Source organism: Marmota marmota, unplaced genomic scaffold, assembly GCF_001458135.2.
Source record: "Marmota marmota marmota unplaced genomic scaffold, marMar, whole genome shotgun sequence".
NCBI classification, from domain to species: domain Eukaryota; kingdom Metazoa; phylum Chordata; class Mammalia; order Rodentia; family Sciuridae; genus Marmota; species Marmota marmota.
In genome coordinates, this window is record NW_025999982.1 from 344,860 (window position 1) to 367,341 (window position 22,482).

General features: G+C 45.2%; 3 protein-coding genes and 1 non-coding gene across 8 annotated transcripts in view; 2 read left to right on the forward strand and 2 right to left on the reverse strand.

The window, feature by feature from the left end:
• Positions 1 to 417, reverse strand: part of Clic1 (chloride intracellular channel 1) — a 5,297-nt gene extending 4,880 nt beyond the window's left edge. The window contains exon 1 of the mRNA XM_015487450.2: positions 141 to 417. Within this exon, the coding sequence (XP_015342936.1) occupies positions 141 to 179 (39 nt within the window). The 5' untranslated portion in view covers positions 180 to 417. The remainder of the gene's footprint in view (positions 1 to 140) is intronic.
• Positions 418 to 465: 48 nt separating this feature from the next.
• Msh5 (mutS homolog 5) lies at positions 466 to 20,355 on the forward strand. 4 transcript variants are annotated; one of them, XM_015487451.2, is made up of 25 exons: positions 3,567 to 4,296; positions 4,664 to 4,819; positions 5,200 to 5,323; positions 5,797 to 5,877; positions 6,025 to 6,087; positions 7,538 to 7,659; positions 7,790 to 7,899; positions 8,145 to 8,180; positions 8,636 to 8,718; positions 9,354 to 9,399; positions 13,441 to 13,579; positions 13,685 to 13,747; positions 15,432 to 15,560; positions 16,075 to 16,147; positions 16,454 to 16,563; positions 16,804 to 16,884; positions 17,356 to 17,443; positions 17,663 to 17,852; positions 17,968 to 18,094; positions 18,463 to 18,612; positions 18,945 to 19,019; positions 19,175 to 19,318; positions 19,504 to 19,641; positions 19,802 to 19,875; positions 20,104 to 20,355. In XM_015487451.2, the coding sequence occupies exons 2-25, from the start codon at positions 4,676 to 4,678 to the stop codon at positions 20,213 to 20,215; spliced, it is 2,502 nt and encodes an 833-aa protein (XP_015342937.1). In that variant the 5' UTR covers positions 3,567 to 4,296; positions 4,664 to 4,675; the 3' UTR covers positions 20,216 to 20,355. The 4 variants fall into 4 exon arrangements, with proteins under 4 accessions (XP_048660983.1, XP_048660982.1, XP_015342937.1 ...); XM_048805026.1 differs by lacking the exon at positions 3,567 to 4,296 and adding an exon at positions 466 to 548 and having other exon boundaries at positions 19,504 to 19,875; XM_048805025.1 differs by having other exon boundaries at positions 3,564 to 4,296; positions 19,504 to 19,875.
• Positions 16,333 to 16,405, reverse strand: Trnaa-agc. Its single transcript has one exon. It is a non-coding gene; the product is annotated as a tRNA-Ala (tRNA).
• A 224-nt stretch (positions 20,356 to 20,579) lies between the features above and the next one.
• Sapcd1 (suppressor APC domain containing 1) lies at positions 20,580 to 22,478 on the forward strand. Of its 2 annotated transcripts, XM_015487453.2 has the most exons (6): positions 20,580 to 20,843; positions 21,073 to 21,213; positions 21,687 to 21,782; positions 21,888 to 21,977; positions 22,064 to 22,202; positions 22,235 to 22,478. In XM_015487453.2, the coding sequence occupies exons 1-5, from the start codon at positions 20,580 to 20,582 to the stop codon at positions 22,157 to 22,159; spliced, it is 687 nt and encodes a 228-aa protein (XP_015342939.1). In that variant the 3' UTR covers positions 22,160 to 22,202; positions 22,235 to 22,478. The 2 variants fall into 2 exon arrangements, with proteins under 2 accessions (XP_015342939.1, XP_015342938.1); XM_015487452.2 differs by lacking the exon at positions 22,235 to 22,478 and having other exon boundaries at positions 21,888 to 22,221.
• The last annotated feature ends 4 nt before the right edge of the window (positions 22,479 to 22,482 follow it).

The window sequence follows — 22,482 nt, forward strand, 5'->3', positions numbered from 1 at the left end:
CTCCACCCAGATTACACGTGGACTTGGGGTTTGGGGTCTGAGAGAGGAGGAATTGGGGAATTTCGACTGCAGCTGGGGAAAAGGCAGGATTGGCTTCCGGGAATTCGGAGGATGGCCAAGGAAAGAGAAGGTGTTCTTACCTTCACGAACAATTCGACCTGGGGTTGTTCTTCAGCCATGGTTGCGTCGGGGACCAGGAAGCGGCCGTCGCTGGGGGAACTGGGAGGGGCCCGGGCCTGGGAAGGCGGGTCTCACAGTCGGGGATTTTCTTCTCCAGACCTAGGGCTGACCGTTCAGCCAACACGAGCCCGATCAGACCCACTTGCTCCACCAAACAGGTGAACCCCACACCTAACTCTTCCAGTTCTGTCCCCTCCGGAGCTGGATCAGGGAGCCGCTGACTCACCGGCCTGCCCCGCCCTGAACCTGGGGAGGGGACAGGAGGGGGCGGGACTGGGCGACCTAGGGACTGGACGATCTAGGGACTGGGTCCGAAGAGGAGATCCTCGGGTTTCCCAGAAGATCAGGCATTGGGGGTGTTAAGAGGAGTAAGTTGTGAGAAGCCTTTTGTCTCTGTCCTCTCCTGAGTTTTCTGCCTCAGTTTCTCTGATTCATTAATCAGAAGGGTTATCCACCCTCACACAAGAAACTTGACACTAACAGCTCAGGCACGCTCATAAAAATGGAACTTAGAAAGGAAAGATTCTATATTTTTTCCAGACTCCAGTCTAAATTCTGGGTTTTTAGGACTGTGGTCTGGGAGGAGAACTTGGAAGTGAAAGCTGGGGTTGGGAGTAGGGAGTGGTGAAAGGTAGTACAGTGGATGGGAAGGGAGACCCAGAGGCCTGGTGCTGGGGAAACAGGAAGCTGAACTTTGGGGCTTGAATGGCAAGGGGAGGTGCTCTACTGATAGCCTGGTCAGTTTTAACATTTCCACTTCTGCCTCCCATACTGGGCCCCTTCCTGTGCCCCTTGCCCTCTTCTCACTGGTAGGTTGTCTTGAAGATGGGGTGTTGGAGTGGGCTTATCCTGGCACTAGGCTGGCTGCACTTTCCCCCGGTGGGTGGAATGGTAGCTGGTCCTTTCATAGGGAAAAAACAAGTCAGACAGAATAATGTGAAGTGGGGCTGGGTAGTATGTAGTTCAATGGCAGAGTACTTGTTTAGCATGCATAGCGCCTTGGGTTCAGTTCCTAGCACTGCAAAAACAAACAAAACCCAAAATAGTGTGAGTGGAGTCGTAGAGACATCTAAATGAATAAGTAGGGCGGACAGAAAAAGAGTTACTCTCTCCCTCCTTGGTAACCTTGATTTGGGTTGTACTTTCAAACTCTTTATGACCTTCTGAAAAAGTCTCAAAATATGTCCCCCAAACAGCATATATTCCACTCTCAATACCCTGAATTTCTCTCCTAACTGTCTCTTCTCTTTCCTTCTCACACCTTCTCTGCCCAACAAAAGAAAACCTGAAAACATGGTAGACTGCAAAGACATGGAAGCAAAACAGGGTTTTGGACCTTAAAGGTAGAGATTGGGGAAGGAGTGGGGTGGAGTGATATGATATGCCACTGGAAACCAGCAGTTAGTGGTTTCCTCTTGTGCTTCTTCTTCTGTGGGTTTCTTCTCCCTGAGGGAAGGCTCATCTCTCTCCACCCCAGAAAGATGCAGCATATTAGATGTTTGCTCACTTGAATTACAACATCCTATGAGGATGCAGAATGATTCCATAAATGGTGTGTGTGTGTGTGTGTGTGTGTGTGTGTATGAGAGAGAGAGAGAGAGAGAGAATATCCCCTTCTTGGTGACCCTCAAAATCCGCACACAGGACCCCTTCCTATTGATGGGATCTGGAAGGTTATCAAAGAAAAAGCCTTATTTCCCAGGGTCCTCTCCTGCTTTCACTGATGAGTGTCCCACAAAGATCTTTCTGGGAGAAGCTTAAGTAAATGGGGCCAGCTATAGGCTCAAACAGGTCTGACAGCCCCTCCCTTGCTTCTTCTTTCTCCTACAGCTTTATAGCTACGGCTGCCTTGATCATCAGTATTGACTTTGGCTACCTATAAGGTATCTTGCTTAACTCCCCAGGTGATAGGTAACGCTGCCCTCTCCTGTAACCACCAACAGTGCCTCAGGGATTTGAGGTTGGGGCTGCTCCCTTAAGTCCTGCATCAGAGAAGTTTTCCTCCCATTCCATCTCAACTCATCTTATCTTGCCCCTGCTTTTCTCCTCTTTCACGGTCTCTCCTTCCCTTCTCTAGGCTTCTCTTTTGCTCCCTTCCCCTCTGTGGCTTGGTAAACCAGTCTCTAATCTCTTCACACCCTGGAAGGTGTGTCCCTCTCTGCCACTCCCCAGAGTTGTCACCAGCCTTCTCCAGGTTTCCATAGCTCCATTGTTCAACAATTTGCCAAGGTAACCATTAACTCAGCCCTTAGCTGTGTTTCCCTACCTTCTCTTCTCTGGAGAGGGTCTTCCAATCACTGGTCAGCACACTTAAGTCATCTCACCCCCATCATCTTTTCTTGCCTCTTGGGTGGGATCTTCCCATTCCAGGGTACTGAGAACAAAGCTGAGAGATTGGGAGATGTAATTTAGTGATAGAGAGCTTGCTTAGTGTGGACAAAGCCCTGGGTTCAAGTCTCTGCACGCGCGTGCGCGCGCACACACACACACAAAAAAAAAAAAAAGAGAGAGAGAGAGAGAGAAACAAAACTGATTTTTTTTTCTTTTGCTATACTGGGGATTTGATCCCAGGGGCTCTCTACCACTGAGCTACACTCCCAGCCTTTATTTTTTATTTTTTTAAAGACAGGGTCTTGCTAAATTTCAGAGGCTGGCCTAAACTTGCCATTCTCCTACCTCAGCCTCCTGACTTGCTACAATTACAGGCATGTGTCTCCATACTGGAAAGAAAGATGGAGTTTTAAAAAGTACATATTTGTTTGTTTCTTTGTTTCTGCCTCACAACCTCCTCCCTCTCCCTTCCCACCAAACACCCTAAAAAATAAACTTCATAGAGTAAGGACTTCATTATGTTTACTACTTAGAGTCCATCACCTGTCACAGAGTAGGCACTAAATAAATAGATGCTGAGCTGGATGTGGTGGCACATGCCTGTAATCCCAGCAGATTAGGAAGCTGAGGCATGAGGATCACAAGTTCGAGGCCAGCCTCAGCAATTTAATGAGGCCCTAAGCAACTCAGTGAGGACACTGTCTCAAAATAAAGATTTTTAAAAAAGGACTATGGGCTGGGGTTGTGGCTCAGTGGTAGAGTACTTGCCTAGCACATGTAAGGACCTGGGTTCGATCCTCAGCACCACATAAAAATAAACAAATAAAATAAAGGTATTGTGTCCATCTACAACCAAAAAAATTATTTTAAAAAAGTGGGGGCTATGGATATAGCTCAGTGGTATAGCACCCCTGGGTTCAATCCATAGTACTACTACTGATAATAATAATAATTATTAACAAAGATAAATGCTGAATGAATTAATGCCACCCTCTGTCCTTAGGAGTATGTATGTGTGTATGTAGGAGTATGGCAATAACCCAATAAGTGTGTAAGTGTTCTTATTTGTTCTACTGCTTTCAGAATTTGGTATAATTTGAATAATTCAATGTGGGTGGGGATAATAAATTAGCCCTGTAGTGCCCTTGTGGGGATGGTCATACTCTGGACCCAGGAAACAGGCAAAAATAGGGTTGAGATAGGAGTCCCACTTCTTATTTCCACTTGTTTATTTAAAACACTTATATAGCTCTTACTTTATTTGCCAGGCACTGTTCCAAATTCTTTATAAATATTAACTCAGAGGGTACAAATATTAACTTAGTTGCTGTTGGCAAAGGTTTAATGTTACTTTTCTCCACTCTCCAAGGGAAAAAAAAAAAAAAGTGTCTCTGGCCCGTTAAAGTCAGCCTCCTTCCGAAACCCCTGCCCAACTCCCCAGACCCCATCCAGGCTCTGGGACTCCACCCCGCGTCAATCAAAACCCAGAAACTGTTCGGGTCAGAGGCCCGCTGCTAAGCAACGATAGAGGGCGGGAAGTTTGAACGTTCTAGCACCGCCTCAAATGCGAATAGTCCAATGAACACCCAGATTCTTCTGCGCCTGCGGCCTACTCCACCTTCACGCCTGGTTGGATCTCTGGGCGGTCCAGGATCCTCCGACCAATAAGCCGCTACGGGGGTGGTGCGAGTGCGCGCGCATCCCACCCACGCGCCGACGAGCCCCTCCTGCAGGCTTGCTGTTGGTGGTGGTGGTTGGGGCTGTTTCTCGCGTGTAGCGACTGAGGTGACGGAAAACGCGGGAAAATGTCGCGAGTTGGTGCAGGTGGTGGGTTGGAGACTTAAGAGCAATAGGCTGTGATCATTGGGCGTGGTTGGCAGAAGCAGAAGTTAGACGTGTACAATTCGCCCCACAGGGCCCTCAACCCTTCTCCTTCCAAAGTACAATCTCTTTGTGACAGAAATGAGGGTGGGGCGCGTGGAGTTTCCTAGTCTGTTCTTTAGTGAAATAGATGAGCAGTCGCCCTCAGAATGCCCCCATATCTTGCAACCCAGCTTTTTACGCCCCTATGTCCCCAGTGGGTTTGTCTTTCCACGCACCACCATAGCTAGAATGGCACTTCTGAACCGCCCTCACTTTCCTATATCCGCAGAGTTCCAAGCCCATGACCTTCCAAGCAACCCCAGGCAGGACGCCTCAGGGACTGGGACCTGGGGCGGCCTCGGCCAGGTTCCCCAACTTGGTCCCAGCACCGGGCCCCGCGGAAGCCAAGGAAGAGGAAGATGAGGAGGAGGAAGGACCAGCCGAGGTGTTCTAGAGAGCCAACCGGGAGTTGATAAAAATAAATAAATAAATAAATAGAATAAAAGGGGTTGGGAGGACTGGGCAAGTCCCCTTCATGAGCCTCTGGTTCCAATGGGATGCTGTCTATCCCAAGAGATTTGATAAAATTATTAACAGGCTTGATGGATGCAGTTTGCCTGTAATCCCAGCGATTGGGGAGGCTACAGCAGGAGGATTGCAAATTCATTTTGAGGCCAGCCTGGGTAATTTTTCAAGACCCTGTCTCGAAATAAAAGGGGCTGAGATGTAGCTCAGTAGTGGATTGCCTCTGTTCAATCCCTGATGGCAAAACCCTACAACTTACAGTGGTTCACATATTGATTTTCTTTCTTCCTTGTGGGACAGATCCATCTGTGTGTGTTATGGAATTCAGGATACCTGGGCATTGCCTACTATGACACTAGTGACTCCATTGTTCACTTCATGCCAGATGCCCCAGACCATGAGAGCCTCAAGCTTCTTCAAAGAGGTGGGGGCAGATCAATGAATCCCTCTTCTCTCTGGGATTGGAAATATGTTTCACTCATATGTACTTACCTGAAAATCAGTTTCCTAGTTGACAACCAGAGGCCCCTTCTGTTGGTTTTAGGAATCCATTTCCATTATTTTAAAAATATTTATTAATTGTTTATAATGTATCAAGAACTGCAGATAGTCCTGGTCAAATCAGTTATTTTTTTTTTTTTTGTCTTCTAGGGATTTATAGTCTATTGACAATTTCCAGGGCATCTCTCTTGCCTCCCACCATCCTGATGGTCACTATCTTTCTAAATCTCATTCCTTTTACCTCTATTCCTGATATGTGGAGCACCTCCTCCTTTTAGAGGGAAAAAATAAATAAATTCTTGAGAGGGAACAAGGGGCAAGAAGAGAGCTACAGTTTCCCTTTTAGTCAAAGGATAAAGATCCTTAATCTCATTTATTCTTTGTTCTCTTTCTAAGTTGTGGATGAAATCAATCCCCGGTCTGTTGTTACCAGTGCCAAACAGGATGAGAATATGACTCGTTTTCTAGGGAAGCTTGGTAAGGAGTGGGTTGGGAAATGGGATAATAGTAAAGGATTAAGATATGTAATGTTGCAGGAAGCTAGAATTGGGCTAGAGAGAGTGGGACAGAGGTAAAAGAACTAAAATGTACAGAATGATAGCTTTGTCTTTGCCTCCCCCACAGCCTCCCAGGAGCACAGAGAGCCAAAGAGACCTGAAATCATACTTTTGCCAAGTGTGGATTTTGGTATCTCCTTCTTTTGCTTTGCCAATAACCCATCCCAGTGTCAGGGCTATGGAGCTCTAAGGGGATGATTGAGACAGTATTGAGATTGGTGAGCCAAGTGGGTGGAGGTTGGAATGAACTCAGACATTTTATACCCCAGTCACCTTTCCTTCTGCTTTCCTTTCTCCTAATTCCACCCTATCATCAGAGACCTCCCCTCAGATGTACTGCTTACAAGAGTGATTTATTGCTTAAAAAAAAAAAGTTAAAAGGCACTCAGTGGCTCTGATGATTCATAAGACATTTCCGTAACATTCCCAGGTTTACAAAATAGACAGAGAATGTTCGTTCTATTCTAATTTGATGTTAAGGCAGTAACATTAATTCCTCTATCAATATAATCATCTTTTTTTTTTTTTTAGTTGTTGATAGATCTTTATTTTATTTATTTTTATATGGTGCTGAGAATCGAACCCAGTGTCTCATACATGCCGGGCAAGTGTGCTACCAATGAGCCGCAGTCCCAGTACTCAGCATTATCTTTTAAACCAAATCTCCAATTCCAGATTGATAGCTTTCTCTCCTAAGTCATTAATCTTTCTCAGGTTGTGCTCTCAAACATATTTGCTTTATATATGTAATAAAAGGAGTATTAGACTAAGAATCTGAAAATATTTTTTTTCTTTTTCTTTTTAGGGAATGAATTCAGTAGTGCTTAACCACTGAGCCACATCCCCAGCCCTTTTTTTGTATTTTATTTAGAGACAGGGTCTCATTGAGTTACTTATGGCCTCACTGAGTTGCTGAGGCTAGCTTTGAACTCTCAATTCTTCTGCCTCAGTTTTCCTAGTTGCTAGGATTACAGGTGTGCACCACCACACCTGGCTCTTTTTTTTTTTTGGTACCAGGGATTGATTTCCAGGGTGCTTAATCACTGAGCCACATCCCCAGCCCTTTTTTGGTATTTTATTTAGAGACATGGTCTCACTGAGTTGCTTAGGGCCTCACTAAATTGCTGAGGCTGGCTTTGAACTTGAGATCTTCCTGCCTCAGCCTCCCTAGTTGCTGAGATTACAGGTGTGCACTACCATGCCCGGCTAAAATTTTGGTTCTTGCTTCAGCTTTCCATTAATTACCTATGTGAGCTTGGGCAAGTCACATCATCTTTCTTGCTTCTATTGTCTTATTCTTAAAATGGGGTGAAAAAAGCTGGGCATAATAACACATGCCTGTAATCCCAGCAATTTGGGATGCTGAGGCATGAGGATCATAAGTTCAAGGCCAGCCTCAGCAATTTAGAGAGGCTCTAAGCAACTTAGTAAGACCCTGTCTCAAAATAAAAAGTAAAAAGGGCTGGGCATATGGCTCAGTGGTAAAGTGCCCCTTGGTTTAATCCCTCCTATCAAAAAAAAAAAAGTGGGGTGAAAAATTTAGCTATGAAATCTTTCCCTCCCCTACTGCCCCAAAATAGGTCTGGAGATAAGCAAACAACGTCTCCTTTCTGGAAACTACTCCTTTGTCCCGGAGTCCATGACTGCCACTGAAAAAATCCTTTTCCTCTCCTCCATTATTCCCTTTGACTGCCTTCTCACGGTATGTTGGGTCCTGGGGTTGGGTTCTGTATTATACTGGCCTATCTGTGGAAAATAATAGTTTTCCGTAGTGTTGACCAGCTTCCAGGACGTTATTATGTCCCCCAACTCCACTGCTGATTCCCTCCCAGGTCCGGGCACTTGGAGGACTGCTCAAATTCCTGGGTCGAAGAAGAATTGGAATTGAACTGGAAGACTATAATGTCAGCATCCCCATCCTGGGCTTTAAGAAATTTGTGTTGTAGGTGATTTGGCTTAACCTCAATCAAAGTAAAGTGGGATTTGGAGGCTTAAAAAGTAAGCCAGGGGTAGGGGACAGTGACCCAGTTAGTGAAGTGCATTTGAACAGGAGAACCCGAGGGGCTATGGAGCTCTGAGAGGATCAGGACACTATTCAGAGAGGAGAGCCAAATGGGTGTAGGTTGTAATGAACTCAGACCTTTTATACCCCAGTCGCCTTCCCTTCTGTTTGCTTTCTGTCCTCAGGACCCATCTTGTGAGCATAGATCAAGACACTTACAGGTGAGGAGGTGGAGGCAGGCTGCCATCTCGAGGGGATAGAAGGATTAAGGTTAATGCTCTAATAATCCTAATGAGGTTCTAATTTCCCTAATCCTGGGGCTATTAAGATATCTTTCCCTGAAGGAAAGGAAAGGGGCGGGGGTGAAGGGAAAAAAGGAAGAAAAGCACAAAGGTATCACTTTGTTTTTGTGTCTTTTTTTTTTTTTTTTTTTTTTTTGTTGGGGGTGCTAAAGATCAAACCCAGGGCCTGGCATGTGCTAGGCAAGTGCTGTACCACTGAATTATACCCCTGGCCTGCCACTTTTCTTTTCTGAATGGAGAAACTAAAGCATAGAAGAGTGAGAGATAAACCTTACATCAAGACTTGATTTTAGAAGGATGTTTCTAGTCCCCATTCTGTTTTCTCAGTCTTCAAAAATCATGTAACCCCAAAATCTTTCATTTCTCTCTGATAGTGTTCTACAGATTTTTAAGAGTGAGGCTCACCCCTCAGTATACAAAGTGGCCAGTGGACTGAAGGAGGGGCTTAGCCTTTTTGGTAGGTGTGTCCCATCCCTAACCCCACACTACAAAAACCTGTGATAAAAGCTGTTGACTAAAGTGTGTCCTATCCCCTCTTTCCCACTTTACTCCCATTGCCAGCTGTCTCTTCTAAGCTAGTTCAGCTTTATTATCATCTTTGTACCTGCTCTGAGGTTAAGCATCTCTCCATACTCTAACTGTATAGTATTTGCATATAGTTGTGATTTTACCAGTACTATGTTCATTCCCCTGGTCTGTGTGAATGTTTATATAGCTGGATACCTGCTAAGAATTTTGGGAGGGCCTATGTACGGGGTCTATGCTTGCAGGACAGCTTCTCAAACTATTGAGTTGTGTAACTTCCATAAGTGCCTATGTTTGATTAATAGTCTTTACAGCCTTTTGGATGTAAGGTATATTACAAATGTGGCCCCAAGTATCTGCATCTCTCAATGAGTTGTGTCTAATTGTTACATATGTGTGTTGGGCTCTTTGTGAATGTTACGTTATGCCTGCTTCCTGTATTTTTCTGGCTGAGCTTTGCCATAAGTGTCCTTCCCTTCCCCAGTCTCCATGGAATGAATCCTATGTCTGGGTCCCCAGGCCAGCCTACCTTGTAACAAGCTCACTCCCTGCCCATACTCCCCACAGGAATCCTCAACAGATGCCGCTGTAAGTGGGGAGAGAAACTACTCAGGTGAGTGGATCTGACAGACACATGCTATACACTAACGCATGGGTCTCATGTACATACTACATACTGAGTCCTATTAATAGCAGTCTACAGACTCACACATACCACTCCATCTACCAGTAATAATAAAACAACTACCCTGTTCTGAACTCTGGCTAAATGCATGTAATTAATTCTTACAATAATCCCATGTAGTAGCTAGTATTACCCTCATTTTTTGTTTTCAGAAAAGATACACCCGTTGATGATATACAGACATGCACGTATACAAGCAGCAGAAACATTACAAAAGTCACAAAACACTCATGTAACACTGGTAATATCTTTAATTATAAAAAACATATTTCAAGGGCTGTGGTTGTAGCTCAGTTGGTAGAGTGTCTGCCTTGCATGTGTGAGGCACTGGGTTTGAGCCTCAGCACCACATAAAAAAAATTTTAAATAAAAATTTTAAAACAAATAAATAAAATAAAGGTATTGTAACTGTCTATAACTAAAAAATTAAAAAAAAATAAAAAAACATTTCAAGCTGGGCACGGTGGCACACGCCTGTAATACCAGTAGTTCAGGAGGCTGAGACAAGAGGATCGAGAGTTCAAAGCCAGCCTCAGCAACAGCAAGGTGCTAAGCAACTCAGTGAGACTTGGTCTCTAAATAAAATACAAAATAGGGCTGGGGAAGTGACTCAGTGGCTGAGTACCCCTGAATTCAATCCCTGGTACCACTCCCCCGTAAAAAAACAAACATACTTCAAGGGCTGAGAATGAGTCAATGAGAGAGCACTTGTCTAGCATGTGTGAGGCCTTGGGTTTCGTTCCTGGCACCACAAAAAAAGAAAAAAAATCAAAACTTGAGTTATTCTGTGATGATTCCTAAATTTATGTCCCTAATTGTGAACTCCACATGTGTAATGCTAATTATATACTAATGCCATCCATAGTTTCCTCAAGCACCTCAAACTCAGGACATCCAAAACTAGTGTCCACAAAAACTGCTGTTCTTGCAGCCTTTTCTGGTTAATGGCATTGCTGGCAGTACAGCTTCTCAAACTATGGACCTCGGATAGATGCTTCTCTCCCTCACCCCCATATTCAATTATTCACTAATGTCTATTGATTCTATCCTGAAATGTCTCTCTTAGCCATCCTTTCTTGGTCTTTCCACTGCTCCAATTGTAGCTATAATAATTTCTTACCTGGAACTTTGCATTTACCTCCAGATTGGTCTCTCTGCCTCTTATCTCTTCTTTTTCCAATTCTTCATTCTAAAATACTTGACATACCAACACAGAGGTCTGATTGTGTCATTCTACTTTCTTTTAAACTTTGAAGTAGAAACAAAATAACAGGAAGCTGTCCATAATATTACCTTCAGGATGAAGATGAGCTTTTTTTGCACTCGACCAATGAGCCACATCCCCAGCCCTATTTTGTATTTTATTTAGAGGAAGGGTCCCACTGAGTTGCTTAGTGTCTTACTTTTGCTGAGGCTGGCTTTGAACTCACAGTCCTCCTGCCTCAGCCTCACAAGCCGCTGGGATGACAGGTATTTGCCCTCTTGCCTGGCATTACAGATTAGCAGTATGGGCTGGGGCTGTAGCTCAGTAGCAGAGCACTTGCTAACACGTGTGAGGCACTGGGTTCAATCCTCAGCACCACATAAAATGAAAGTATGCTTTTCATCTGTAACTACAACAATTTTTTTTTTTTTTTTTTTTTTAAGATTAGCAGTATGGGGCTGGGGTTGTGGCTCAGTGGTAGAGCGCTTGCCTAGCACATTGCAAGATGCTGAGTTTGATCCTCAGCACCATATAAAAATAAATAAATAAAATAAAGGTATTTTATCCAATTACAACAACAACAAAAAAGAGAAATTAGCAGTGTGATGCTGCAGTATGATGTTCAGGCTGTCTTCCATTCAACCCAATTTTAATTTGCACTTACCTTCCCAAACTTCTAAGTCCTTTCCTACTGGATCCACTGTGCATTTTAGTTATTTAGGGATACTTGCTATTATGGAAACACATCATGCTTGTGTTTATGCTTTTCATTTGGGAAAATCTTTCATCTATTCTCCCTTTGTCAAAATCTTATATCCTCTTAAAGAGGCAAACCTTGTTGGTAAAGCTTTCATAAGTACCTGTAAATAAATAAACATGTACCTTCCATGTGATTACATGGTGCTTGTTTTTCAATTGCACTGACATATAAAGTTAGAATTAGCAGTTAGTGAGCCTGCTTGCCTCCATAGCTGTGAACTTTTATCTAGTGGTCATTCCTGTTACCTCAGTGCCTAACACATGGCCTTGTTGGTAGTAGCACTGAGTGAATGAACATGACACACAAATCAAACATACCAGTCAAATCATCTCTAAAAACTCAAGAGTAGAAACCTTTCCTAGCCTACAGGTGTACATTGCCTCTCCCTGCTGCAATGTATACCTTCTGAAGTTTAATTTAGAATAATCCCTGAGGTCATCGCCAAGTAATTGGTGGAGTAGTTTAATTACCCATCTCCAGTGCTTCAAGTGTAGATCTCTAATCTCAACCAGGGATGGAAGAAATTCCCAGTGGAGAAGAGAACAGGATTAAAGATGGGGAAGGAGTGCAGATTTCCCAGAGTGCAGATTTCCCATACACAGGTTATGGAATCAGCCTGAGTGATGAATTAAACCTGAACAGGGTGCTGAGAAGGTAACTGAATGTCACATTGTGCTCTAAAGAGCACTGTTCTGTCAGTCTGGAGACCTGAGTTTGAGACTCAGATGTACTTCTCATTATCAGGATGACCTTGGACAACTTACTTACCCATTAAGGGCCTCTATTCCTCAGGTGTAAAATTAGGGAATTGGCTTGGCTAAGGTCTCCGTGGCACAGTAGAAGATGAGTTAGAGATATCTACATGTTATATAAGAGAGTCTGCTCAGTGAGGCTCATGTCCTCTCCACAGAGGATGGAGTGGGTATTCAACTGCTGTGGTTGAAGTCCACTGTAGATCAGAGTGGAAGTGCCTAAAATCCACCCTTGAATCCAATTGGGTTTTCTGTTTCATTCTAATTTGAGCTGTTCTGACCCAGGGTAATCAGTTATAGACTGTAATGTGAAATACGTATCAGCAGGCTCCAATGTCTCTGCATGGTGGCTTTTAGATAAAATTCTTAATGGTTTGCTCTAATGTAGAAATGAATCCATGGGCTCTAGTCCTTTCTCTTCATAGCCATAGGGAGATAGGGATTCCCAGAATTCAGTAAACAGAGGAAACATTTATTTCTATGTACTATTTTTACTTATTAGGATATACTTCTAATAAGCAAAAATGCAAATAATAATATAAACCTCTGTATTTCCACCAGCCAATTTAAGACACTCTTGGATTGCCTCTGTAGCTTAGTGGTAGAGCATTTGCCTAATGGGTGCAAGACCCTGGATTCAGTCCCCAGCACTGGAAAAAAAAAAAAAAGAGAGAGAAAATAAGAATAAAACTTATTCTTAAAGCCTCTTAAATGTTCCTCTCCCCATCAATCCTCTCTTCTTTGTAGAGATGTCCATTATTATGAATTGCAGGCTTATCATTCCACATGGGACAGTTACATATTTTCACAGGAAGAACAAGAAAAGACAAATGTCTGTGCTATTACCCAAAGATACTTTCACAGCTAAATACAGACATGCAAACTCGTACTGACTCACCCTCTCCTTAGTTACAGAGAGAACTACAGTGTTGGCACACAAATGCCTCAGCACACTGCTCTCCCTCTAAAATATTGACAAGCTCCATCACATATCCACATGGAATGACACATGGTCTTATCCATCAAACCATGATGTACAGACACACTCATACATCTTGCAGTTGTCAGTTGATATACATAAACACACCCGCATAGATAGGACATTGCACTTGCCAGTACGTTTCCATAGCATGTCACCCGTACACATTGACACAATCCCCAGGGATTTCCAAACATATTTTGACAAATTGTGATCAAGACTGTAATGAAACAGATGTAATTTCTAGTCTTCCCTCCCAAACCCTCCTTTCCAGGCTCTGGTTCACACGCCCAACTCAGGACCTGGGAGAACTCAATTCCCGTTTGGATGTCATTCAGTTTTTTTTGCTGCCCCAGAATCTGGACATGGCTCAGATGTTGCATCGGCTTATGAGTCACATCAAGAATGTGCCTGTGAGCCCAGGGTTCAGGGCTGGGAAGTGGGGAAGGACATTAGCTTCTTGAGGGGCATTCAGGTGGGAGAGAGAAAATGGTGATTTTCCCTTTGTCTGACTGTAGCTGATTCTGAAACGCATGAAGTTGTCCCACACCAAGGTCAGTGACTGGCAGGTTCTGTACAAGGTAAGGTTTCCCTTTTTTGGTAAGGCAGGGTGGGTACCAGGGATTGAACTAAGGGCACTTGACCCCTGAGTCACAACCCCAGCCCTTTTTCGTATTTAGAGACAAGTTCTCATGAGTTGCTTAGCATCTTGCTTTGCTGAGGCTGGCTTTATAATCAAGATCCTCCTGCTTCAGCCTCTTGAGCCATTGGATTACAGGTGTGTGTCATTGTGCCTGGCAAGGCTTCCCTTCTTGAACCCCAGAAGTCCAAGTTAAGCCTCTTGGCCTATGTTCCAGACTCTTTTAATTAACTCTAATCACCTTGTCCAACTTTATTCCATCACTTTTTTTTGGCATCAGGGATTGAACTCAGGGGCACTTGGCCCCTGAGTCACATCCGCAGCCCTATTTTATATTTTATTTAGAGACAGGGTCTCACTGAGTTGCTTAGCATCTCATTTTTGCTGAGGCTGGCTTTGAACTCAAGATCCTCTTGCCTCAGCCTCCTGAGCCACTGGGATTACAGGCATGTGCTACCATGCCTGGCCCATCACTTTTTAAAAATTATGTATTGTGGAAAATGTAAAAAATATTTAGAGGGCTGAGGTTGTGGCTCAGTGGTAGAGTGCTAACCTAGCACGTTCAAGGCCCTGGGTTCAATCCTCAGCACTACATAAAAATAAAATAAAGATATTGTGTCTAACTATAACTAAAAAAATAAATATTTAAAAAATATTTAGAGAGAATAATATTATTAATCTTATGCAATTTCAACACACATTCACTCCTGCCAATGTTGTTTCATCTATCTCTCTTCCTACTTTTCCCTTTTTAGATTATTCTGAATTCCAGCCACTATTTAATTTTATTCATAACGTATTTCAGTGTCGTTACTAAAAAGAATTGTTATTATTGTGTGTGGTACTGGTAATTGAAGCTAGGGCTGCTCATGCTTAGCAAGTGCTCTACTCCTGGGCTACATACCAGCCTATATTTTTTTAAGATGAATTTTTTTTATAACTACTTATTTTTATGTGGTGCTGAGGATCAAATCCAGTGCCTCCCACATGCTAGGTGGGCACTCTACCACTGAGCCACAACTCCAGCCCTGGCAGCCTGTATTTTTAAATTTTGAAACAGGATCTCCCTAAATTGCCCAGGCTAGCCTCAAACTTGCAGTCCTTCTGCCTCAGCCTCTCAAATAGCTGTGGTTACAGGCGTGCACCATTTGTACCTGGCTACCTAGAATGTGAACTCATTTGGGTCAGGGGTCATTTATCTTTTGTCTGTGTGGCCTCAGTGTTTAGTACAGTGCCTGGCACAGTTTTATAGTTGCCATCTCCTCTCCATTTGTTTTTGTCTTTAAGATCTTCACTTTGTATTTTTTCCTTTTCGTCTTTGGTTTCTTTGTTTTTGGTACCAACAATTGAACCCAAGGGTGCTTAATCACTGAGCCATATCCCCAGCTCTTTTTATTTTTTATTTTGAGACAGGGTCTAACTAGGTTGCTTACAGCCTTGCTAAGTTGCTGAGGCTGGTGTCCAACCTGCAATCTTTCTGCCTCAGTCTCCTGTTCCTTTGGCATTACAGGTGTGCACACCACACTCAGCTTCTTATTGTTCTCCGTTCTTTTCAGTCTGTCACTGTCCCCTTCCCTTAGCCCAACCTGGGTGGGGGTCACCTTCCTTGCTGCATTTCTTCTCAGACCGTGTACAGTGCCTTGGGACTAAGGGATGCTTGCCGCTCCCTGCCCCAGTCCATTCAGCTTTTTCGGGACATTGCCCAAGAATTCTCTGACGACCTGCATCACATTGCCAGCCTCATTGGCAAAGTGGTGAGTGGAAGGAAAGAGGGCATATTGAGAGAGGGAAGAGGAATGGGGCTGGAGAATGGAAAAGGAGTGGGGTCTAGGGAATGTAGTATGGCAGATGGGGAAGCATGGGAGATGTTGAGGTCAGTTGGGTGACTGAAGAATTGTGTTGGGTGACTGATGGATAGTGAGCCTGGAGTGGTGACACAGGCCTGTAATCCCACTATTTAGGGAGGCTGAGGCAGAAGGATCACAAATTCAAGGCCAGCCTGGGAGACCTTCTCTCAAAATAAAATTTTAAAAAATGGTGGCTAGAGAAGTAGCTTAGTGTGCAAGGCTCTGGGCTCAATCTCCAATACCATCATCACCACCACAAAAAATAAAAAAAAATTGGATGGTCAGAGGAGGCGGCAGAACATCAGGAAAAGTGTCTGGAGAGTTAGGGTTAAGATAGGATTATAGGAGGAATTGGGCCCAAGGAGAGCAGGACAGAGATGGTGCTAGGTGATAAGAAACAGCTCCTTATCTGTTTTCACAGGTGGACTTTGAGGGCAGTCTTGCTGAAAATCGTTTCACAGTTCTTCCCAATGTAGACCCTGAAATTGATGAGAGTGAGTGTTGGGTGTGGGAATGGGCCTGTTAGCCCCCAAATAAAGCCTGCCCATCAGTGGGGTATCATTCTCAACAGACGGTCACTACAACTAGCAGCCAGATCAGGGACCTTACTTTTTTTTTTTTAATATTTATTTTTTAGTTGTAGTTGGACACAATACCTTTATTTTATTTACTTATATTTATGTGGTGCTGAGGATCGAACCCAGGGCCTCCTGCGTGCTAGGCAAGCGCTCTACCGCTGAGCCACAACCCCAGCCCCAGGGACCTTACTTTTAATATCTACATGCCTTCCACCCTCCTAGAAAAACGAAGGCTGATGGGTCTTCCCAGTTTCCTCACTGAAGTTGCTCGGAAGGAGCTGGAGAATCTGGACTCCCGTATTCCATCATGCAGTGTCATCTACATCCCTCTGGTGAGGGAAGGAGGGTGGCTGTAGCCTCTAGGGGTCTTTTAGAGGAAATATTAGGTTTATGAAAGACATATTGGTAGGTAAGAAATCTTGGAGGGAGGAGTCTGAAGATCATGAGCCTTTTGGTGACTTTAGCCTCCTAAGGGAGGCATGGGGTATACCTTCATGGGTTTTGGGGCTTCCTCTAGGCAGAGAAGGTGTCCAGTAGGTCACTTCCTGCTCTGTGTCCTTTATTTTCCCCAGATTGGCTTCCTTCTTTCTATTCCCCGCCTTCCTTCTATGGTAGAGGCTGGTGACTTTGAAATTGAGGGACTGGATTTCATGGTAAGACCCTTAACTTCTGTAGGAGGTGTAAAATGCAGCAGCTAGGTGAGGGCTTTGCCCCATCAGCACAGCCCAATATGAGATTTCTCCTCTGTAGTGGTGTTTTTGTTTTTTGTTTTTGCCTGCCTTTCTTTCTTTTTGGTACTGGGGTTTGGGGGTTGGACCCAGGGATACTATACCATTGAGCTATATCCCTACCCCTTTTTATTTTCTGGTTTGAGACAGGGTCTCAGTAAGTTCCCCAGGCTGGCTTCAAATTTGTAATACTCCTGCCTCAGCCTCCAAAATTGCTAGGATTATAGCAATATGTGCTCCATTGTGCCGGCTTCTTCTTTGTAGTTTTACTTTGAGCTCTACCAGTTATGACATGAAGGAGAGAGAAGTCAGAACACTGTAGGTACAGCTAGAAAAGTGGGAGAGGAGAGGAGGACCAAGAGATGCACAGCTCACAGCTCTAACCCTTGTACCCAGTTTCTCTCAGAGGAGAAGCTGCACTATCGCAGTGCTCGAACCAAGGAGCTGGATGCATTGCTTGGGGACCTGCACTGTGAGATCCGGGGTGAGGAAACCAAGAAGCTGGAGTTTTGTAATGCTTCCAATAGGCCCTTTTCTTTCTGCTCTTAGCCTCTCTTTCACTCTGACTCTACATATTCCTCTCTGAATGTCTCTGGGAGTCTCAGACTGAATTTATATGCCTGCTTTCGGGACCCTCTGTGGGCCTCTCTCCTTCACTTTCTCCTAGAAGTGACCCCTGGCTCCCTTCCTCACCCACTCCCAGACCAGGAGACCCTATTGATGTACCAGCTGCAGTGCCAGGTGCTGGCGAGGGCAGCTGTCTTGACCCGAGTATTGGACCTTGCCTCCCGCCTGGACGCCCTGCTGGCTCTTGCCAGTGCTGCCCGGGACTATGGCTACTCAAGGCCCCATTATTCCCCCCAGCTCCATGGGGTACGAATCCATAATGGCAGGTGAGAGGAGAGGGGGTTGGAGGCATAGATAAAAGGTGTGCAAAGGCCTCATCTTCTGGAGGGTTCATTTGTCTGGATCCATGGACCATGTAAGGTACCTCTCCACCCACTACAGACATCCTCTGATGGAACTATGTGCCCGAACCTTTGTGCCCAATTCTGTAGAATGTGGTGGGGACAAAGGCAGGGTCAAAGTCGTCACTGGACCCAATTCCTCAGGAAAGAGCATATACCTTAAACAGGTGAGAAGGAGCCCTACAACCTGGGCCTTGGGCATCTTCTATATCTTTTTCACCCCCACCTGCCAACTAACTGAGGTTCTCTGCTCTTCTACTTCCATGTTCTCATTTTCTAGCTAAGGAACAGCTATATTCTAATGGATATTTAACCTTCCTTCACTCCCCTCTACCTAGGTACATGCCATTCCTAAGTATGCCTCTACCCACTCCCCATACCTCTTTGCTGATTCTGGACAGTGTGTTCTATACATTTTTTCTTCTATTACATTTGTCCATCTTTCTTTGATCTATCATTCATGCCTTCAGTTGAGCCTTGCTTTTTATTCAGCCCACACTACGAGGCTCCACATCCTGTCTCCTCCCCCATTCAGGTAGGTTTGATCACGTTCATGGCCCTGGTGGGCAGCTTTGTACCAGCAGAGGAGGCTGAAATTGGGGCAGTAGATGCCATCTTCACCCGAATTCATAGCTGTGAATCCATCTCCCTTGGCCTCTCCACCTTCATGATCGACCTCAACCAGGTCAAAGGGAGTAAAGGGAGGTGGGATCAGGGAAAGGGATAATGGGGAAGGAATTTGATCTGAGGAAAGCGTTGCTTCTGTTGCATGTCCTTAATACTTGGGGCAGGGAGCACCCAGGTCAGAAACAACACTATGAACATTTATTGAACCTTTGCTTTGTGTGAGTCATTTGACAATGAAAGGATGAACTAAACATGCATTTCACCATGACAGAACTTGTAGTGCAGTAGGGTGGATACATATAAACAACTCTTTCACAGGCTGACTAGGGTTAGTAAGTAATAGGCTTCAAATGCTAATGAAACTTTCCTTGTCCACCTCCTGTCCAGCAGGTGGCGAAAGCAGTGAATAATGCCACTGAGCGATCTCTGGTCCTTATTGATGAATTCGGAAAGGGAACCAACACGGTGAGGGGAGAAACTGATGAGGAACTAAGGAGGGGAAATGGAGGGGAAAGAATAGGGATGTGTGGGCAGAAAAGAAAGAAAGGATGGGAGAGGGAAAGGCCAGGGCACAAGCAGAGGGGAAGGTGGGTTTCACATCCTCTCACCTCCCTCTGCAGGTGGATGGGCTTGCACTTTTGGCTGCTGTGCTCCGACACTGGCTGGTGCTTGGACCCATGTGCCCCCACATCTTTGTGGCCACCAACTTTCTGAGTCTTGTTCAACTACAGCTGTTGCCACAAGGGCCCCTGGTGCAGTATTTGGTGAGGAAATCAATATAGTTCCTATGGGCTCCCTTGAGTGTTTCCCAGAAGTGAGACTGGCTCTTCCATTAGAGTGGGGGCTCCAGTACTCCCCTTCTTATTAGTTCCCACAGGGACTGGCCAAGGGTTTCAGGGTAGGAAGCCAGGATTAATGATATGTGCTTCCCCCTTCTATTCTCTTTAAGACCATGGAGACCTGTGAGGATGGGAACGACCTTGTCTTCTTCTATCAGGTTTGCGGAGGAGTTGCCAATGCCAGCTATGCCTCCCACACGGCTGCCCAGGCAGGGCTTCCTGAAAAACTCATTGCTCGTGGCAAAGAGGTGAAGAGATCCAGGCATCCAACTACCTCTGCCTCAGGGGTCCCTTCCTCTTGGACACCTGGGTTCCTATTCCTCTTGGACACCTGGGTTCCTGGGCCCACAGGATTTCTGATCCTAATTTCCTCTTCCCCACCCCTTCCACCTTCCTTCCTGTCCCTAGGTCTCAGACTTGATCCGCAGTGGAAAACCTATCAAGCCTGTGAAGGAGTTGTTAAAGGAGAACCAAATGCAAAAGTGAGTGTTCGGCCTGGTCTCTTCATGCCTTCTCCTGCAGCTACTCTCCCCTTCACAGAGCCTCGGAAGCCTTCTTTCAGTACTGTGCCCTTCAAGGACTCATTCCTTCTTCCTCAAACTCCTAAACCTTCAAGGTCATGGGTTTCTTGTGCCACAGCCTTTTCCCTCTGTTCAAGGACTCAGTTAACTGTTCTTCCATAAATCTCACCATTCTCTCCCCCACTTCAGTTGCCAGACATTAGTGGACAAGTTTCTGAAATTGGATTTGGAAGATCCCAGCCTGGACTTGGACATTTTCATGAGTCAGGAAGTGTTGCCTGCTGCCACCACCATCCTCTGAGTTCTTCCTCTGCCCTCCCCAACTACCTGAGACCCAGGGGCTGCAATGCCTTTTTGGTTTTCTTATCTTCTTTAGACCCAGAGTTCTCAATTTCCGTAGAAATTTTGTTTCATGTTAGGAATAAAGTTTATTTTGGATAATGTTATTGTTTCCTTAGGCAATCCAAAACAGAACAGGAGAATAGGACAGAGATGAAGCACCAAGCAGAATTCCACAGAGGAACCTGCCCTACCTCACTAAAAGTACATTGACACTGCTATGGGAAGACCCTCAGATTCTTCCCCAGGAGACTTCTTGAGAAAAAGCTACTTAAGAAAGGCCCTGTGAAAATAGAATAAAGAAATGAAAGAGGGGTCCAAGAGAGATGGTTTTCCCCCTTATCTATGAACACCTCAGCCTTAGACACCACAGAAAGGGGCCAGAGAGGCAGAATGGGTGTGAGGGAGGGGTTGAGGGGAGGGACCAGCTCAGGCCACAGCAGAGGGAGTGGCTGCACCTTCCTCACCTCAGAGCCATGGGGAGCCAGGGTTCTGGTGGGCAGCCCCTGGCACAGGCTCCCTACACAGTTCTGCTGCTGCCACTGGGAACAAGCCGAGAAGACCCCGGGGCCCAGAGCTTTTTTCTTTGGGTAAGTACTAGCCCAACAAGAGATCCCTTTCCTCAGATCTGTCCTTTATATTTCTACTCAACTCCAGGGACCCACAGAAGTAAGGTCTTTTCCCCTTGACCTCTAGGTCCTCAGTGGACGGTCTGGGCTTACATTCAGTAACCAGTGAACCCAGCCAGGGGTTATGCACTGGGCCATGGCCACAGCCCTGCTGTAGGGCAAGTTAGCCTCTGCTTCTTGTGTGACCCAGCTGCAGAGGATGCAGGCTCTGGAGAGAGAGCAGGATGCCCTGTGGCAGGGCCTGGAGCTGCTGGAACATGGCCGGGCCTGGTTTGAAGACCATCTGAGGGAGGCACAGCAACAGCAGCTGCATCTGGGAGCCCTTGGTGAGGTAGGGACTGCCCCATGCGGTAGAGACGGGGAGGAAGGAGCAGGAAGTATGTGGACATGGTCTGAGACCACTCTGGAAAGGGGAGAGTTAATACGTAGGGATCATGAATTGGAGGCAACATTGGAATGACAGGATGCCACCAAGTGTTAGGTCCTGTTCATTGTTAGTGCTGGAGGAGGTTGGTCTGCATTCCATTCAGAGGGACATGATTTGGATCACTCCATGGAGTGGGGGAGTGGCCTCGGTTATTCCAATAGGGTAGGGATGGATAGGGAAGATCCATAAAGAACAGGGGAAAGGGGGATTATATTATTTGAGGGGGATGGGGATTGCATTGTCAAAGAGATGGAGAGTACTGGATTTTTCCAACTGCTTGGAAGGATACCGAGATGAGGGGATCCATATGATGAAAGGAGTGGCCTGTGATGACATACGAGTGACAACATGTTGTCAGCCTCCAACTCCTCCTTCAGAATTTTCTAACAGATTTACACTCAGAGCCTGGCGGCCCCCAGTTAGCCCAAATTCAAAAAGTGAACATCTGTTTGCAGAATCTGATTCAAGGAAAGGTGAGTTTATTGTTTTTAGTTTAGACTTTTGGAAATGGGAGAGAGAGGGATACTGTTGGGGTCAGTATCTCGTTTAACGGAATTCACAGTGAATCCCACCACCAGTTCTCCCCACATCCATTGAACAAGGCCAGTTCCTGCACCACCCAGAACTGGAAGGAAGAGATGTGGAAGCAGAACTTGTGGCAGCAACAGGTATTGGGGGGTCTTTCCCCAGAAGCTCTGGCCCCATGGGGTAGGGAACATTCAGATGCTCAGTCTATTTTTCTCTTCTTCTCCAGGAGTTATCAAAGCAGCAGAAAGGAAACATCCAGTCTCAAGAGGAGATGGCTCAGCTGAGCTGTCTCCAGGGGCAGAGAGGCCCTACCCTTGTGTAAACCCTTCTCAATCTAGTGAAGGAGCAGGTTGAGTCAGAACCTTCTCTCCTTATTCTGTCTTAACTCGACAGCCTCCTCTCCTCATTCTGTCTTAATTCGATTGCAGTTCTTGGGTCAACAAAGTTCATATACCTTGGTATAATTTTATCCTCTACTCCTAAAAATTTCCATTTCATTTTCTTGATGTCTCATGCCCTCACTCTCTATATATGATATGCAAAAATGATCTTTCTTTGAAATCCCTTAGGGGAAAAGACATGTTCATTGAAACCATCCTTCAGTTTTGAATAGAAAAAATAAAATAGAAGCTGCTCCAGAGTTTA